Source organism: Acomys minous (genome assembly GCF_964271855.1).
Source record: "Acomys minous genome assembly, chromosome: 3".
In the NCBI taxonomy this organism is placed as follows: domain Eukaryota; kingdom Metazoa; phylum Chordata; class Mammalia; order Rodentia; family Muridae; genus Acomys; species Acomys minous.
The window spans coordinates 134172139-134191549 of NC_140485.1; the positions used below are offsets into that span (position 1 = coordinate 134172139).

The following is a 19411-nucleotide window of genomic DNA, read 5'->3' on the forward strand; positions in this document are numbered from 1 at the left end:
CACAAATTGCCAAGAGAGAAAAAGCAATCAGCAGCTCTGTCCACTTGAAGGACAAGGGCCGCCGTGGTCAAATGTCCTAAGAAACCCTAGAGGTAACTATCCCCTGTCGGGTCTAGTGGCCTTGAAGCCTGCTCAGTAGGAATGACCTCACGCCTGGCACTGTAAATCTAGAAAACCACCTGTGGCTGGTGAGGCCGCAGAACCTAGAGGAGAAGCCACTACTGCAGCTTCCTAAACCGGTACAATGTCTTTAACTGCGTTCTAAATGCTTGTTCTAACTCTCACCCTTCATCAAATAAGCCCCTTTTATACTAGACAGAGATCATACAGAAAACCATAACTGGGTAAAATGCAGAGATCAACTGACCATGGGCACCTGCCCCCCAAGCGGTGCATTTGTAACACAAGAGCTGCAGTCAAGGCTGGGGAAACTACGGAAGGACGTAAGAGGAGGAAATATAGAGGAGAGAGTGGATCTAGGAAAAGTTGGGGGGAGAAATGGGGGACTGAATATGAACAAGTTAACTGTATGAAAGGATTAATAAAAACACCATTAAAAAACAAAACAAAACAAAAAACAAAAAAACAAGAACCTGAATAGAAAAAGACAAGACAAAAAACAGAACTGAAATGAGCCCACCCAATCCACAAACTGCTTCGTACCATCCACATACTCCAGCGCTGATGGTTAACCTCAGTACAACAACCTTTAGCCCAGTTTCACCCCCTCTAAACCTCTTGTTGGCCTTCAAAGTCACTTCCAAAGGAACCCTAAGATCTACCTCTTACTCATGACCCCTGGATTCCAGGGAGGAGGAGACCCAAGGAACGAAGGGGCCTCTTCCCGAGGCAAAGTTGAGGCTTCTGAGTGCCTCAGGCTCTCCCTGTGCCCCAGGGCGCATCGCACCACAGCTTACCGGTCCAGCCAAGCCAGCAAGGCCTTGGCAGAGCCAATGAGCTCCACCACAGAAGTAAGGAACTCATTGGGGGGCTTGCGGGACGTGTTCCCATCATAAGCTGGACTCTTCCGCCGGCTAGTGATGTAATTCTGCAAATTGTGGCAGGACGCTCGCAGTTTCAGAACCAAGTTCTTCATGTTATCAGTTTCAAGGCCATAGTTCTGTATGAAACAAAAATCAAAGGGGGGATAATTCAAAACCACTAGCAATGTCTAAACTCTCAAAATGACTTAGGAGGCCCTGAGTGGCCGGAGTAACTCATCCGTTGCCCCCTCCATCCCCGCCCTCAAACCCTGCCCGCCCCACCCAACCTTCCCACAGAGCGGCCTCTACTCTGCTTTTCCTATAGCCTCCTCCTGTCTCCAGGGGTTTTATTCTCCATGGCCCCTTATCCTGAAAAGCTCTTCACACAGACCAAGGCAAGGCGAGTCCATTCCGATTACTCAGGCCTGAATGGATGTCTCCCACCCCGGGGCAAGACTCCTGGCCACTCAGTCTAGACCAGACTTCAGCTAACTGATGTGAGGTTAAGATGGCTCTAGTAAGAAGAGCTCCCACGCACAGCACCCATGTCAAGTGGCTCACAAGCATCCGTAACTCCAGCTCCAGGAGACCTGATACCTCTGGCCTCCACAGGCACCTGAACTCGTACACATACCCTACTCAGACACACAAATGAAACTGCAAATTTTGAACAGACTTAAGCCAAGTTTTAAAAGCTTTTATACAAACTTTGAATGAATACAAATTCCAAAATATTTCCTGAATTAACATCAATATCCTATCTAAATCTTACATTCATGTATTTTTTTTCTATCATTGGGTTTTTCCCCCCTTCCTAAAGTCTAAAATAGAATAGTCTCATTCAGTGGAGAAGAGGAAATAAGGATGGCTTTCCATCATGTCTTTCAATTTCAAAGCCTAAGTGAAGGGATAATGAGCCTACAAGGTAGCTTGTTTTGAAGGGAAGGCCTGCATCTGGGTAGCCAGGGAAGGAAGGCTCCCTCATCCTGTGAATTACCCAGGTGCCAATGCCATCGAGAGCGTTCACTAAAAGCAGGAGAGGCCAGCGTTCCGCAGCCAACGGTACCACTTTTTATTCCTTTATGACACTTACTTCTGGAGCCCGGTGAAGATTAAAATGCATTTTGCTGCTGCAGAAGACTTTTAAGCCGCCTTCCCTGGCAAAGCCACCACCTTACAAATAAAAGCGAAAGGGAGGAGGGTGCTCTCACAGTTGCTTCTTCCCTCTTCCCGCTGGGTTCGTTCTAACTGGCTCCTTTCCCCCACATAAGTCATACAACAAGAAAGATGAGGAGCTATGCGTACACTTGAGCACAATTTTAAAAGAAGGAAAGGGCAGAGACCTTTTGTCCCCTCCCCTTGGTGTCCCTACTGCCCAACAAAGAGAGGACAAGACATGAATTCTTTCATTTGGAAGGAACCCTACTGTAGAGACATAATCGGAAAAGCATTGTTGACGTCAGGGCCCCACAACCAAAGGAAAATGAAGACTTTCTCGGACCAGGTCTGATTGTTCTATTATTTTCATGAGTCTTTCCCTAAAACCTGCCTCCCTCAGAAACTGCTCTTAAACAAAGCATCAAGAAGATTCAAACCGGGCCGAGGCCACAGCTCGCTGTCAGAGTGCTTAGCATGAGAAGAGGAAGAAGAGGAGGAGGAAGAGGAGGAGGAGGAGGAGAAGGCCATGGTGAATAAGCTGTTAGAAACAAAACACATCTCTGAAAACCTGCGATGGCTGCTTCTGCCTTGGAGTGACCTTATTAGGAGCCAGCCATCTGCAGCCATCTGCAGCCCTCCCCAGGATTTGGTGAGAAGCCAAGTTTCTCAACCTGGCCAGAAGTGAAGGAAAGAAGTAAGATTCTTACAACTTCTAGGGCCTTAAATTTACAAGTACTTTAAAGGCGCCGCATACAGCTTTGCCTCTTTCTTCTTCTCCCCAGTTCCTCGGGCTCTGGTCATGTTCTAACATGCCCGACCAAGTGACACAACATCAACATAAACCCCACTAAATGGGGTTTATAGTTTTCTGTACATTACCAGCCTCCAGCAAGATCAAGTCAAACAAAACCTACCAGCAAAGACCCGCCTGCTGCCTCGCACCCCTCCATCAGCGAGAGAGGAAACCTTCTGAATGGTGTGCTATGGGTCAATGATGACCAGTGCACGGCCTGCGGGGGACACAATGCTGACACGATACACTGATTAACACAGCGATTCTCCTGAACCACAAACATGGGGTGGCATCATTCAACACTGGTACTGACTCCAACCTTGTTTGCACCTCAGCCTCCCTCAAGCCTTAAAACACCTGTGTCTTCCATCTCCGTCTTCGGGAAGCCAGGGCTTCACGCACTGTGCAAAGAGCCTGGGTCTCCACTACGGTTCTTACTACTGTATGTTTCCAGCCCATGCTAGGGGAGAAAAAAAAAAATCAACATCTGCTAAAACAAGTTTACCTAGAAACCTCCCTCTCTACAGTAGCAAGGCCTATGACAGCTCCACATTATCTGCCCAGCACATGAATTATTCAAAGCAAAACATTCTCACTCACGTAACCACCCAAAGATGTGCATAACATCAGATTAAATGAACAGTATAATTATGATGCTTTACAATAGTACTTTACAGAAGATTATATGAAAACTAAAGATATTAGACTCTCTCCCACTTAAAAGAACAGGTTCCCTTGCAGACTCTGGAGCAGGGGTGTCACCCCCTCACCCCCTGCAGTACAGAGGAGATCCCCTGTGAGACTGAGGTCAGAGCCTGGCCTGCAGAGGAAATTAGTAGGAAATTGTAGGAGATAAAACACAGCTTTAGGTTCTGGCACTGGTCCAGCTTTGTTCAGTTTGGAGCAGTGTTTTAAGAGGTAGGGAAAAGGAAAAAGCCAAGATACTACCCACAGGCAGCTGCTATTTCTCCTCCCCACGGAGATACACAATGTGCCGCAGCCAAAGTGTCCTCCTCGCCTTCAAAGCAATTTTCCTGTCCTCAAAGTATACTGCAAAGTCAAAGAGACAGACACAAAAGGCGCAGAACATTCTAGCAGAAAAGACTGCAAAGCTGGGTTTCCCAGAAAGTGTAACAGAAGTAAACTCGAGTATGGTTGGCTCTGAAGAGCAGACGGCTTTAATAATAAACAGGATGCCTGGGCATATCCGCAGCAATGTAGAACACCCAAATGAGTCCACGGCCACATCTGAGGTGACCGTGACTGGACAGATGAGGGGAACAGACACTACATTCCCACGGGGGTCACAGAAGAAGTAGCCTGGAGCAGAGCCAGGAGAGAGATACAAAAATCCTGCCTCCCAGGCCAGCACTCAGACCACTTGGCCACTGTGTCTCCCTTGTGGCAGCTCATTTATCAACCACAAATTATTTCCCGTTACTTTCCTAAACAAGAGCAGAGCATCCCAGAGCAGAAGACGGGGCTCTGTCCATTTTAAGACAAAGAATACTCACAGCGCGGCGAGTGTTATATAATCGATGGAATGCAGGCCAGCGACGGCAGCGTCACCACACACATTCGTTCCCACCGTGCTGGCTGATGTAACTGTATATCCCCTTGGCTCGGGTTCAGAGTATTGCGAACCCAGCCTGAATGCTGGGGAGGGTATCCAACCCTGACAGCTAAGTGAACAGCCTCCTAAGCACGGCACCATGCCAGCCAGTTTGTAAACAAACGCCATCACAGGTGTCTTGAGGCCACATCGGAATGAACTGCTTAGGAACCGCAGGTATTACTGCACAGGACTTGGGCAGAGTTCAAACACCCGCCATCTAGAACAAAGTTCGCACCCCTGCCCATTCAGCTGCCATTCCTTTGGCTGATTATCTCAAGCACAGACACCAGTTATTTAAACAGAGTATCTGTGAAACTCACAGTGCTTTTTATAGTAACAAAAACCAGACGTGAACATTTATTTAGCCTTTCTCATTTGATTTAGAAAATCAAATGGGCATCTTCATTCCCAGCTGTCTCCATCACTCTGTGCTTTGCAAAAGATTGCGAATAAGTCTAATACAGACATGTTCTGGTATTGGTTTGTTTGTTGCTGTTGCTGCTGTCTGTAGTAGGTAACACTCTCCTGTACTTGGTGAGACAGTAAACACTTGAGGCTTTGGAGGGACACGAAGGTTTCTGTTACAGATGCTGCAGTCTGTCCTTGCAGCACAAAGGCAGCCTCAGATAATAAATCAATGACTATGCACACTGAGTTCTAATAAAACTTTATTTAACAGACAGGAGTGTGATGTAGATGTGGGTGGGTGTAGATGTGGATAAAGGCTAAGATGCTAGAAGACAGAGAGGGTAAAGACAAGGAAGGGTGAGGAGAAAAAACAAAAAGGATGTAGGTACCACCAAAGAGGAATAGATCTTGGGGGAGAATTAAAAAGAGGATGGGAGACAAGGGGTGGGGGAGATGAGGTGGAACAGAAGCTACTAAAATGTTGGACCCTGCTGTTATGGTCAAAGTCTGGCATTACCAGACAGCCCCTGAGCTCAAGGTTAAAATGATGGACTCCCTTTCTGAGCTGGGTTCTCTCCTCTCTGCCTGATCTGGGGAAATCCCAGATCTGCTAAGGAGTGTCACATAGCCCTCAGGGAGAGTACAGGCCCAACCCTTTGCTGATAAGAAACCCCTACCGTGTACACCTGGGGATTCCTAGAAATACCCTCCTCCATGCTAATGAGATGCCTTGCTTGGAACTTTAGCTTTCAACCAATGGCCTTTTTCCATACCTCTAACTGTACCTGGGGTTCTTTCCTCATCCCCAACCCCCACTCCATAGGATAATTAAGTACTGTGTTCCCCTCCTTATTATAGCACTGTGCTGCTGCATGTAATTAAAGTATCCCTGGCACTCCTAGCCCCAGCGAATCAAACACCTGAAAACCCCTCCCACTGCCCCAGGTTTATAATGCCCCTGACTCATTAATAAACTCTCTCTCGCTCCATTCCTCCACCATGACCCTTCTGAAATTCATCATTTATTCTGGAGAAAGAAGGACTCCCACTCTCCCTGAAAACTTTGCCTCTGAAGCCTGCTTGACTACAGAGAGCCACTGACCACCAGAGTAGCCCATGAAACAACCAGGCACAGGCATTTGCCCATACCCTCTGCCCTTAGCTTAACCGAAGGGCATAACACTGCAGTATCACCACTGGCTTTGGAACTCCAGAGTACCAGCAATTTCATTAGAAAGAGCAAATTTTAACACCCTGGTGAGATCAAGTCTTGCACAGGTGTGCAGACCTCACTCGGAGCACTACTCCAACGCTCCATCCGTTCCCATCCAGAAGCCAAACACTCGGACCATCCAGTGAGATGTGGTGCTCAGTGGCAACAGCCCAGCAGCATCGGTAAAGGTAGAACAACACTAAAATACACTTTGCTTAAAAATATAGTGTTATCTAATACTTTGTGTCCTAATCTTTAAATTCGTCCATTTGGCAGCGGGTGGGGCGGGGCGGTAGGGCGAGGTGGTGCCGTGGTCACGGGTGCTTGGGGAAGAGAGCTCAGCCAGTTGGTAAAATTCTTGCCTTATAAGTATGAGATCAATGCTGAGCACACAGATAACTGCCAGGCAGCGTGTCACATACATGCAATTCCAGGGATTGGGGGGGGGGGGTGGGGGGTGTTTAATCCCTGGGGCTTCCCGGCCAGATAATCTACTCTAACTGGTGAACTCCAGGCCAGTGAAAGACCCTTTCTCAAAGGTGGACAGTGTTTCCATGGATAACACTCAAAATTGTGTCCTTCAGCCTACACACACACACAGGCGCAGGCGCGCACACACACACACACACACACACACGATGCATGTGAACATTCACAGGTACACATACATGCATGCATTAAAAAGTGTGCCACACTGAGCTCATAGCTTATCATCTCTTAGCCTTTCCTCTGGAAAATGCCTTGTTTTTCTTTTATTTTCCACCGACGCTCCTTTTTGACGTGTTAAGAACACGAGGACCCATGAGGCTGGGGCGCTGAGGAGCGTCACCGCACAGCAGGTCCCCTTCTCCCGGACTAACCAGTGCACAGAGGAGGTCAACAGCCTCCAGCACCAGCTCCTGGTGTCCGATCCGTGTGACTCCCAGCTCCTCCAAGTCCTGGTGGGAGATCTTCAGCAGCTGTTCCCCGTCTATCTTCTCCCGCTCAAATGTGTGCACGTAAGGCTGCAGGCAGTCATCCAACCCTATGAAAAGAAAACACCAGAAAGCCTGTTATTGTCACGGTGTCGCAGTACCGCAAAGCACTGCCCACACTTAAGTCAGCCTTAGCAAATCATCACACACGCTGGCTGCCGCTGCCCTGCCGGCGCGCGGTCATCCCTGCACGTGTCCTCCGATGAGCACCTTTCCTGGGACATCGTCTCATCTCCAACAGGTTGGACCCAAGCACTGCGGACTCTCAAACGGGCCAGCGCAGCACAGCTTTGTGACAGGCACTCCTCATCTCCTGTAAGCTACGAGGATGAATAACAACCCCCACCGATTTGAAACGTCAGTATCTGTACTAAGTGTATATTATCTGTTTGCTAAGCAACCCTTCTCCAGGGAAGGAGGCGTTCCCCTTCCAGCAGGCCTACCAGCCAAGATGCCTGCCGCTGTGGTGGATGCGCGGCCAGACGGGGAACAATGCTCCAGTGACGGATTCAGGGACAACCAAACGACCTAAGTGGAGCCGATCCCTATCTTCCTGATACGTGATATGCAGATACAAGAAACAGAGCCCAGTTAGAAGTCATGGGACGCAACCCTGGTAGTGGGGCAGGTCACGGTCAGAGCACGCTGGTCAGTCTTCTGAGAGGAAGAGCAAGTGCTCTGACGGTGACCTGCGGGGCCCTGGATCTGCCTCCACCAGATATGCTGCTACCCCGAGAATCTCCCACTAACACTGAAACAAATTCCCTGTCTGGCTTACACTTGCTTGTTTGTGCTGAGTTCCTGTCCTTTGTAACTGGGCATTTGTGATGAATGCAGACTTTGAAGGACAAGGTACCAGCCCCAGGAACAGGGATTTCTTCTAGGTCACATACTGTAGTAATGTCTCATCTTAATGTTCTTCTTGTTGTTTTTTGTTTTTTGAGTCAGGGCTTCTCTGTGTAGCCTTGGCTGGCCTGGAACTCGCTCTGTAGACCAGGCTAGCCTCGAACTCTGAGATCCATCTGCCTCTGCCTCCCGAGTGCTGCGATTAAGTGAATGCGCCACCACTATCCAACTTAATGTTCTTATAAAGCAACTAAAGTTGAGCAAGACCAACAGCCCCTTAGGCATCTTTATTCCTATACACCGAACTTCTGGGTCACCTTCTTATGATTTTACAGAAGAAAAAAAAATTACTTCAAAGCAATTAATCTGTTTGAGCTTAATAAGAAGTCACCTTAGTATTTCAGAAGGCTATGTTGATATAAGATACAAAGAGACAATACTTACACGACTTCAATGCCTACATGAAGGACAAACAGTCTACTGAATTGATGAAAGCATGTGGAAGGCAGCCCTGAGCCCAACACAGATGTGTGCGGGTAGACACATGCATGTGCAGGCACACAGACATACTTGCAGGCACGTGCATTTACCTCGTTCAACCTCTGTTTAAAAACTGTGTCATGTGGGTGGGTATTTCTCTAAGTTGGAAAAAGTATACGCAAATTCCTTCATTTGCTCTTGATAATACTCAAGTCCACAGGTCTTAAAAAGGGAAGCTGAACTCTACCTCTGTCCCACGAACTCACACCACTTTCCTCCTGATAAGACCCACAGAAAGGAACGAGGGGCTCTGAAGCTTACTAGGAGGAAGACAGTGAAACCATCTCCCCTTTCTGAGCAGACATCTACACTGCAGAGGCCGTGTCACGGCAGAAATGCTGGGGGCACGGGTATAAAGCCAAACCATGCCAACGTCCTTGAGTGGTGTCTGTGGCATCTAAGTTAGGCAAGCAGTGGGGAATAAGTGCACTAACAGGTATGGAGACCGAAGCCCCACCTGGGGTCAAAGGTCGTCCTATCACTGGGCTATCAAGTGTCTGTTGTCTACCAACGGATCTGTCTGTAGCAAAAAACGGTGACAAAGGATAAGCCTGGCTGGCAGCCTCCCAGCTACCCTGCCTTGGCTCCCCAGATGAAGAAAGTAAGGCTCCTAGCAGGCCTGTAAGCAGCTACAGTCACACATGGGGGAGATGCCATGGGTATCGGGGCTGCCTTCTTTTCAGAGTAGACCAAAGACAGAAGCCCAAATTAAACTAAAGTCTGTGGGTCTTGCTCTTTCATGGTCTGCCTGGCAGGCGAGGCATTGTGACGTGGGACTATAAAACCCGTCTCTGGCACCTTCCTCAATGAGTAAGAAAGTCTAATCAGAGTCATTACTATTGACCGATCACAGACTCTTAGTGGTGGTAGTGGAAGGTTCTTCAGATCTCAATAAACAAAAATGGAGGAAGCAAAGACAAGGCCCTGTAAGATCTAGTCATCTCTAAGCCTTACCATGAGCAACCCCGGCACTCTCCTCTCCTCCTCTAGTCTACTCCAAAACTCTCAAAGGATGTTTCATTAGTCATACAGGTTCAGACCAGTTACGTTACACTTACACCTTGTCGAGACTGAATGGCGTCCAACCAAAACTTGTTCATCAACAACCTAAATCTCAGGACCTCGGAATATATTTAGAGTCTCTGAAGAAGTAATCAAGTTAAAATGGCGTTGCTAGCATCCTTTCCAACCTCTGTGATGGCCTTGCAAGAGAAGAAAGGAGGCGGCGGGTGGGAGGGAGGCAGACAGACAGCCACAGCCACAACAGAGACAAGCTGAGGACACCGGGGAGAGGTGGCCATCAACAAGCCACGGAGAAAGGCCTTAATCCCAGGCTTCTAGTCTTGGGAACTGTGAAGGTGTAAATTCACTCACTGTCTCACCCTCACTGCCACAGAATCTGTGACATGGGAGCCCGGGCCATGCAGACAAAGGTAGCTGTCTCAGCTCACACTCATCCACACATAGAATCTTTTATCCCACGGGCCCGTGGGCCTGATACTGATGTTCACGGTGTCAGGAAAGATTATTACTCAAAATTCAAGCACAGTGCTAACAGACTGACTCACATTAGCTGTATGGCCAGAATGAGTCCCACCATCAAACCTACAACGAAGGGCTGGGCCTGTGGCCCAGACAACAGAGTGCTGGACTAACACACACATAACCCTGGGCTCCATCCCTAGCACCACATGAAGGCAGGCAAGCTGAAGCACACGCAAAGCCAGATGGAATACATAAAAACCTTAAAAAAAACCAAAACATGTAGCATGGCTACTAAGGTAAGCAGCGCTCCTAAGAGGTAAGAAGCGCAGATAAGACCAGAGTTCTCCTTGGATTCCCAAAACCCACGGAGGGAACAGGACGTCAGAACCAGAACAGCAGCCCTAAGGAAGCACTTGCGGCATGGAGAGGCCTGGCTGGACTATAATGACCATCCGAGAGCACAGACTGCAATAATCACAAGTTGACAACCGAAGGCCACAGAACAGCGAGCCAGGCCTTGAGGCTTCTAAGGGAGTACGGGCAGTGTGAGCTCAAGCCATCAGAAGCACAGAGGTGCAGACTATGGATGCAGGCCTTGTGAGGACAGACCCCGGCGTGGCTCCCACGCTGTCCCGTAAGGTCATACTGAAGGTATGTACTGTAAGGTAAATGCTGAATAGCTGTGTCTTAAATAGCACAGCCACAGGGCTGCATTACCCCAGCACACCACGGCCTATTGTTCCTTTATCCTCTTGTTTAGAATACAATTAGGCATTCATGAACAGCTAATTTAAACTATTACGCACTCCCACAGAGGAGGGGTAGCTCAGACGTGAGGAAACCGTTAGGCTTGGGAGCTTGCTACAAGCCACTCTTCTACTTAGCTCTCAAATGTACCTGCTGTGCAATCCTGTCTCTGAGGAACTTATTAGAGCCATATAATTAAGTAAAATTAAGTGAAATATAGCAGCAGAGCGCAGTGGTGTACGACTTTGGTCCCAGCACTCGGGAGGTAGAAGCACTCAGATCTCTATGAGTTCAAGGCCAGTCTGGTCTACAAAGTGAGTCCAGGACAGCCAAGGCGACACAGAAAAACCCTTCTTGGGGGGGGGGGGGGGAGTTAAGCACATGCCATTTACCCAAGAACAATTAAACACACAGTGAAATGTGAAGAGCCCACTTCCCTTCTTACTGACATGTCTCCAGAGACAAGTGACTAAGCATCTCACTTGTAAAGAACTAACACTCCCCACTGAGTAACTATAATGAAAACTAGATGCCAGTGTTTATAAGGAGCATAACACACAACAAACCACATAACGGATACTCTGTAAATTTTTTAATTGAGGAAAAAAACCCATGATTTGTTGGAGTCTTCAACGTTCTAAGTCTGAGAAGTTATTGCCGAGACACAGACGCTATCGGATGCTTACGCAGTCCCCTCTAGAACAAAGTTAATTGGAGAGAGGAACATTCTTAACAACCTATGTGACAACCGTGTCCAGAAGATGTCCCTGAATTTGGGACGCGAGTAGTTGGTATCTTATGAAAATACTTGGTGATGTATATCAGCACGTGGGCACCACAGAAAGAGCTTCTACTTGGTTCATAGCTTGCTCCAGAGGCACAGAGAAAGAACACTCGGTGTGGTCTAGAAGGGCAGCATCCAATCCATCTTATGGCTGACTGGTACCCATGCGTGTTGCTTCAATCAGAAAGTGGGTGTGCCCCCCATTTTGATTTAGAAACTTTTCTTAAAGAGGCATTTTAATTCGTGATTAGTTTCATCTAAAGCTTATATAGCTCCTTCTCACTGGACTCAAGGGTCAGAGCCACTCTGTCCACTTCCTCTTAACCTTAGCATTTCCGTCTTTCATATCTTCAAAGGCTTCGGTAGTCTCCCCTTCATAAACAAGCAAACAGCCCTCCCTCCCTCCCTCCCTGAACGCTGGCCTTCTCAAGAGTAACCACCTAGTAGCCCCCACCTAGGCCCCATGCCCAGCCTTCTGTTGGCTAAAATCACACAAAAACACTTCCAAGGACCCAGCAACTGCCAAATGCCATGGGTGATCTACAGTCTTTTTCATACCCAAAAACAAAACAAAGACAAACAAAACCCTTGATTCCACTGCTGCTGTCCCACTCCTGTCAGTCCTCACGTTCTCTGACTGACTTTCCTGGCATCTGTGACAATCCCTCATCTGCTCCGTCTCTGCCTAGTGTCCTCGCTGATCTATTTCCACACTGGCCTCCCCACCATCAACCCTAAACTTCACAACACGTTTCAGCCTCAGATCCTCTGGCCTCTTCTTGGTGGTAGTGTGCAGGGCTGGGGGGCCTCGGGGGAGGGGACCGGGGAAAGGGTCAGGCTCCTATCAGCCAGCAAGAACTTAAACTCTGTTTCCCAGTCTACAGGGAAGATTAGGTTTTTCCACATGGCAAATTTTTAAAATGCAAGAATTTTACTTATATTTCATGACCCAAAAACGTCAGGAAGAATTTCTGCTTTACTAATGTGACCCGACTCTGGGACGCTCACTGGGCTTGTAAGATTCTTATGTGCTTGGGACTGTAGGGACCCAAAGAACTTCCCTATGCCGAGGAAGGAAGAAAGCTAAAGTCTAAATGGCTGGTTCTGGCCTGTTATAATGTTTGCTATTTACTTGTAACACAACTAGTTTTTGTCACAGCAAGTCGTAAAGAGATTCTTACAATTGTGGCTATACATCGGAGATAATGTAAAGCAAGCTATTAAAACTATCAAATCAAGAATATCAACTGTCATGACTACTCAGTGGATAAAGGCACCAAGAGCCTAAAGGCAACAGACCAACCAGCAAAGGAACAAAACCTCCACAACCGTGAGCCAAAATCAAGCCAGCCTTCCTCTTCCAAAGCTCATCACCTCAGGGACTCGGTTGTAGGACTATAAAAGGCAGCGCAACCGCGTCCCTCCTTTCTGTCTGAATTACAGTGGTTATACATACCCCTTGCCTTGGTTTCTTCTTTTTTTTTTTTAAGATTTATTTATTATGTATACAGTGCTGTCTGCTTGTAGGCCAGAAGAGGGCATCAGGTTATATTATAGATGGTTGTGACCCACCATGTGGTTGCTGGGAACTGAACTCAGGACCTTTGGAAGAGCAGGCGGTGCCCTTAACCACTGAGCCATCTCTCCAGCCTTGCCTTGGTTTCTATAGGAATCCAAAAGCCAGGTGCTGTGCTCAGTCTCCTCCTCACAATCCTCTGGAAGACCCTCCAGGCAAACCCTCCCACAGCCAAGTCCCTGCTGAGCAGGACACCTCACACCCTCCTGCAAATGTCTCCTCCATCCCACCTTTTACTCACTCGCCCACAGGTAAGGCTGAGAGAATGCTCTTTATTGGTGAGTTTCCTCAGAGCACCAACGGCAGCATCACTCTCAGCTCAGCAAATACACATGAGGCCACGTCCAGTGTGGGCCAGTCTCCTGAGTGACGTGTGGGTGGAGCATGGCCATGCTTCCCTTTGCTGGCTGCCTGTGAGCAGCAGCAATGCTAAGTGGGCATGCTGAGGCTGGCTGAGCCTGGGAGCCTGAACTCCTCACTGCCTGGCCCTTTGTAGAGAAAGTCTGCAGGCCTTCACTGCAGCTCCGAGCAGTGACACATTCACAGTGGTGACACGCCAACCAGGCAGAAAAACAGACCCAGCCAGTCTATCTGAAATTAAGTAACCCTAATTATTTTCATTTCTTTTAATGTCTAAAGAATAATCTATGACTACAGTGAACTTTTAAAGATATGAACATGTTCCAGAACATTCCCCTTAACTTGTTATCTGCTTGAAGTTACCTATTGAAGAGTAATCTGTACACAATAAAATTTGACAATATTTGATATAAATTTTGCTGGGTTTTGACTGGTATGTACAGTCACCGATCCACATGGCTTTCATGAGCTAAGCATTTCTACTTCCCTAATTAAAGTACCCCTGTGTCCAGGTTTATCTCAAAAAATGAGGCTGATTCGCCACCCAGGCTGAATGCCACATTACCTAAATGACAGGGTATGCCCTGGCTCCTGGTACCTCACCGGAAGATCAGCGAGCATGCAGTAAGCCACCAAACACCCTCATGGTCTGCCAGTTGTAGCTCAGGTCTAACCCATCCCCCTGACAGGCCACTGATTCAGGCTACTGTGAAGAAAGGCACCAGCACCAGACACCAGGTCTGAACAATGGGCTGGAAGCTCCGAGGAGCTGTGAAGGTCTAGGAATGAACACTTCCGCGGGACAGTAAAGTACCTTTACTTCTGAGGGAAGAGGAAAGAAACCACCTGAAACCCACAGCCCAAACATCGCCAGAGCTAAGAAGATAATTAGTAAACGGATAATCAATCCTCAGAAAAACCACCTCACAGCTGTCTGGAGGAGCCAGGCTTTCTACTGAGTCACACCCGTGTAAGCCAAAGGCTGGCACCCAGGCTCCATGCCCTTCCACTTGAAGCAGAGACTGCACCGCCACCCCAGCAGAGACAGCGGACACATGCTGGAGATCTAGCCAGTGACTGCCCTGGAAGCTCAGTGAAGAGTCACAAAGGCTCTTTTTCATTTGTCTACAAAATGAGCAACTGACTTCTGAAGCAGGAGCACAGCACAGCAAGTCGGTTTTAGTACACCAAACTGGGGTGGGGGGGGGGGGGCGGAGTAATGCTGACAATAAAACATAAAACAGAAGTTTGGAGCCACAGCCATTTAGGGGGAAAATGCTTTGTACACCATGAAAGAGTTACTGAAAACACAGCATGCAGTCAACTGCTCAAACATAAAGAAGCAGAGTCAGGCCAAGTGCTGGGACAGCAAGTACTGAGACACTTTCGCCACAAAGCAAAGTCGGCTTCATGCTGATAACCCACATCCTCCAAGGCTGAGGTCACTCTGAAGACATCAGAAAAGACAGCCAGACTTCGGGATTCACTACTTAAGACAATATATACTTGAAGAAAATCTGACACTAGCCACCACATCGTCCTCACAAGATAGAAGGCTCAGCTTAGGACTCCGGTCAGCAGAACACAGACCCACAAGGAGCTGCTGGACAGTGACCTTCATTGAACATTTTCACAGAAACTGGCTGCAAAGGTGCAGCCTCTCACATCCAACTGCCCCGCCCAAGCAGATTCAGCACAACCTGCCACACTACAGAGGCCCCATCCTCCACCTCCCAGCATCCTTCATTCTCCTAACATCTTCCACCTCCCAGCATCCTCTACCTCCCAGCATGCTCCATTCTCTAATAACCTACACTTCCCAGCATCCTCCATTCTCCAACATCCTCCACCTCCCAGCATCCTCCATTCCCAGCATCCTCCATTTTCTAACATCCTCCACCTCCCAGCATCCTTCATTCTCTAACATCCTCCACCTCCCAGCATCCTTCATTCTCTAACATCCTCCACCTCCCAGCATCCTCCATTCTCCAACATCCTCCACCTCCCAGCATCCTCCATTCTCCAACATCCTCCACCTCCCAGCATCCTCCATTCTCTAACACCCTCCACCTCCCAGCATCCTCCATTCTCTAACATCCTCCACCTCCCAGCATCCTCCATTCTCCAACACCCTCCACCACCCAGTGTCCTTCACTCTCCCAGCATCCTCTGTGTTGATCATGGACAGCCCAAAGAAGGGACAGGAGAAAGGATGAACGTTGACATTATCTAAAATCATTTGGGAGTTTAGCTAAGAAATTTATTGCCACCATGCCAATCCATCCTCTAAAGTGCCAAGAGTCTGAAGAGCGGATGAGAATCCAGACTCACTAAGCGATGCTCAGTGTGCAGCCCTCTTCCTTCAGACCCGCATCAAAGCATGTGTAATGAACTCCAAAGATAATACAGAGTGAGGGGGAGGGGGAGAGCATACCACTGACCAGTACATCTGCAGGCATGTGCACGTACGTGTGTGTGCGTGCGTGTGTGTGTGTGAGAGAGAGAGAGAGAACATCTATCTTCTCATGGTTAATGTCAAGCCAGGAAAAGGCAAATGAGTTTTAGGCTTCAGAAACAAGATCAGAACTGTGGAGATGGTCAGGTAAACGAAATACGGGCTCTCAGAGGTTTCTTGCTGTCAGTCAGAACAAGCCACCGTATCCACTCTACAGTGCTTGGACCACAGAGGGGAACAGGATGGGGGATGGGGCAGCAGGAAAGAGATGAAAGGACTAAATATTACAAGCATCCAGTTGTGCTCCTTGTATCTGTAGCATGGCTTATCATGCCCAAACTACAGGTTACATTAGATAAAAACAAAACAAAACAAACAAACAAACAAACCAAGGCCCATAAAATGGCTCAGTGCCTAATACACTTACCACCCATCCTGATGAGTTGCTTCCAATCCCTGGAACCCACATAAAACTGAAAAGGCAGAACCAACTTCACAAAGTTATTCTCTGACCCGTCCCCCACATGACCTATGGTGTGTACATACATGCACATACATAGATACACGCACACACTAAAAAAGTTTCTAAAAAGTGATAACAATAAAATAAAGCCTCAACAGTGGGCACAGCTATGGCCAACGACCATCTTAGGCTGAATCAAAAGAAGTCTTCACCGGTCTCCCATACAGCAAGTTTAAGCTCATAGCATCGAGGACAAGCAGCCCAGCACACAGACATAGTGGCCCCAGCAGCAGCAAGCCTGCAGCCTGGGCCTCGCTCCTTGTTTGCTGTCAATCCTATCCAGTGAAAAGTTCCACACGAGACAGATCTATCCTCAGCCATCAGGAATTCCATGGAAAACTGCCACTGGATAAGCCTCTTCCAACCCAGTCATCATATCAAACTTCATGGCCTACGTTTCCAGGCTGAGGGCTCACTTAACCTACATACATGTACAGGGGCTGTGGTGTTGCCAGGGTCCCTGCCTACAGGCTCTCCAGTGGCACCGTGGCGTGGGGCCAGGCACACTGGCTAGGCTGCTATTACACCACCTCACTGGACTTCAATCACACAACCCACTGAAAGACCACGCCCAGCCCTTCCCTAGATTGTACAATGGTTTGAAGTTGGTATGCTTCAGGGACATCTGAGGGTCTGGTGACAAGAAAGTAACACCCTGTGCAGTTGCTGCCTTCGCTGCTGTGAGATGGCAGGAATGGGGAAGAAAGGTGCTCAAGTGCACGGAGAAAGACCAAAACAGCTGTGGGGCCAGAGAGAGCTGCTGTGGAGAGCAGAGCAGCTCAGCTCACATGAGTGGTGGAGCCCGTTCTGTGTACAGGGCTACACATGGCTACACATGGCTGATTTTGGGGGGGATGGGCTGGAATCAAGACAAGGTTTCTCTGTGTAGCCCTGGCTGTCTTGGACTCACTCTGTAGACCAGGCTGGCCTCCCAGCAAACTCACAGCGACCTGCCTGCCTCTGCCTCCCAGAGTGCTGGGATTACAGGCATGCACCACAACGCCCAGCTTTACTAGGATTTTAATGAGATTATCCACATGCTGTACAACTCACCATGCAAGAGGCACAATCCATTGACTTTGAGATGCTCAGAGTCGTGCCACAAATTTAGACTCTTAACATCCTACCAACAAATTCTTGATTGAACATTCCATCATCACTCCCCTTGTCCCTCCATGCTACCTCTGGACAACTGGTCTACCTTTCAGCTCTGAATTTGCCTGGACCTTTCAACAATATATGGTTTTTACACACTTTACATACAAGACCACAGAACAGGGGCCTAGAGGGGTTGCTATCGCACAGGACAAGTTTGGTTCCCAACACTCTTACCAGGAGGTCCACAGATCCAGGGGATTTGACGCCTTTTTCTTGCCTCCACAGGCACTGCACTCATATGCACATATACAGACACAAAAATAAAAATAGAATCATTTTTAAAAAGACTGTGGGATACATCAAGTTTATTAATGCCTTTTTAACACAGCCTGAATGGCACTCCCTTGCTCCCAGCCCTGCCGGCTTCCTCCTGCCCTCAGGATGAAGTTTACAGCTAACAAAACCTATGGTGATCCATCTGTTGCTGTGCTCTACCCACTATGTCAACCACCCGATTCTCTCCAACAGCTTGACTCCCCCGCAATTCCTCTACCTACAATGTCCATCCTCCAGCCTAAATTCTGATTTCACACCAGCAAGGAGAGGTCAGCTGATCACAATAAGGCTTGATGCTCTCTTCTGGGGACCTCTGTGAGCTATAAAGCACCTATCAGTCCACACCTGCCTCCCTCCCTTAGACACACAGCCAGGTCCACACATGCTCCCATGTTCACCATTATATCCTGTACACTGCCTGGTACAGAGGAACATACTTTCACAAGGGTTCAATGAATGACAAAGAAAAGGGAAAACCTGGATGAGGTAATAAGAGCTGGTTGGAGAGGTGGTGGCGGCTAAGGCTATAGGCTCCACACACAGAGATCTTTCTAGATCCAATTGTCTGATAGGCTTCTTTCCACTTCATTTTCCCCTTATTTGTCATCTGTGCATGGCACCTCCCACTGGCTCTCGGCGCAAAATCCCCACCTGCTGGCTGTAACCATGCCTTCGGGAATGCCAGCTCTCATAGGAAGGGAGTCCGGGAAAGGGGTTATGAGGGAGTACATGTTTATACTGGAGGCCAGTGGTCAACGCCAGGTATTGTCCTTGACCACACTCCACTCATCTTTTGAGACAGGGTCCCTTACTGAAGCTGGCACTCACCAACTGGCTAGACCTGCTGGCCGGCGCACTCCAGGCCTCTCCCTGTCTCCGCTCCTGCATCCACCGTCTGAACCTGGGTTCTCATGCTTTTATTTTAGATACTCTGTCAGCTGAGTCATCTTCCCAGTCCCCACCACGGTGCCCTCATTCTACAGGACACTCTGTTTGTGCCACACTGCAGGGACCAACACAGATGCCCACTGCCCCCTGCTACTCCAGTGATGCTAATCTCACATCACCTCTTCCCTCACTTCTGCCCTGGCAGGGAAAGGGCCCAGCCTGTGGCTCTGACTAGCTCCGAGATCACATGGTCACACAGTCACCAACCCCATCTCCTCACGTCATTCTCCTCAACGCTGCCTTCTTTGCACCTTCACTCATCCTGAGCCCTGTGAACAGAAAAGCCCCAGCAGTCTATGACAAAGCCAACCCCGTCACTAGGTGCCTTAGTTACTTTTCATTTACTGTGATGAAACATCATGCCCAAAGCTTTATTTGGGCTTACAGTTCCAGAACCCATCATCATCACTGCAGGGAAACACACCAGCAGGTAGTTATAGCAACTAGACCTGGAAGGTGAGAGCCAAGGGCTCGCATCTCGGGCCACAGATGGGAAGCAGAGACATCTCACTGCAAACAGCACATGGCTTTTCAACCATCAAAAGCCCACCCCCAATTACACACTTCCG

The 19411-nt window shown here is 48.4% G+C and overlaps 1 protein-coding gene across 3 annotated transcripts in view; it reads right to left on the reverse strand.

The window, feature by feature from the left end:
* CNKSR3 (CNKSR family member 3) overlaps positions 1 to 19411 on the reverse strand; it is an 89009-nt gene that overhangs the window by 33063 nt on the left and 36535 nt on the right. For 2 of the 3 annotated variants that reach the window (XM_084774662.1, XM_084774661.1), the window contains exons 2-3: positions 7031 to 7194; positions 918 to 1120 (exon numbers count right to left, since the gene is read on the reverse strand). In XM_084774662.1, coding sequence (XP_084630788.1) covers positions 918 to 1120; positions 7031 to 7194 — 367 coding nt within the window. Of the gene's footprint in view, positions 1 to 917; positions 1121 to 7030; positions 7195 to 8037; positions 8083 to 19411 lie in introns of those variants that run through there. The other variant, XM_084774660.1, reaches the window with a different exon arrangement.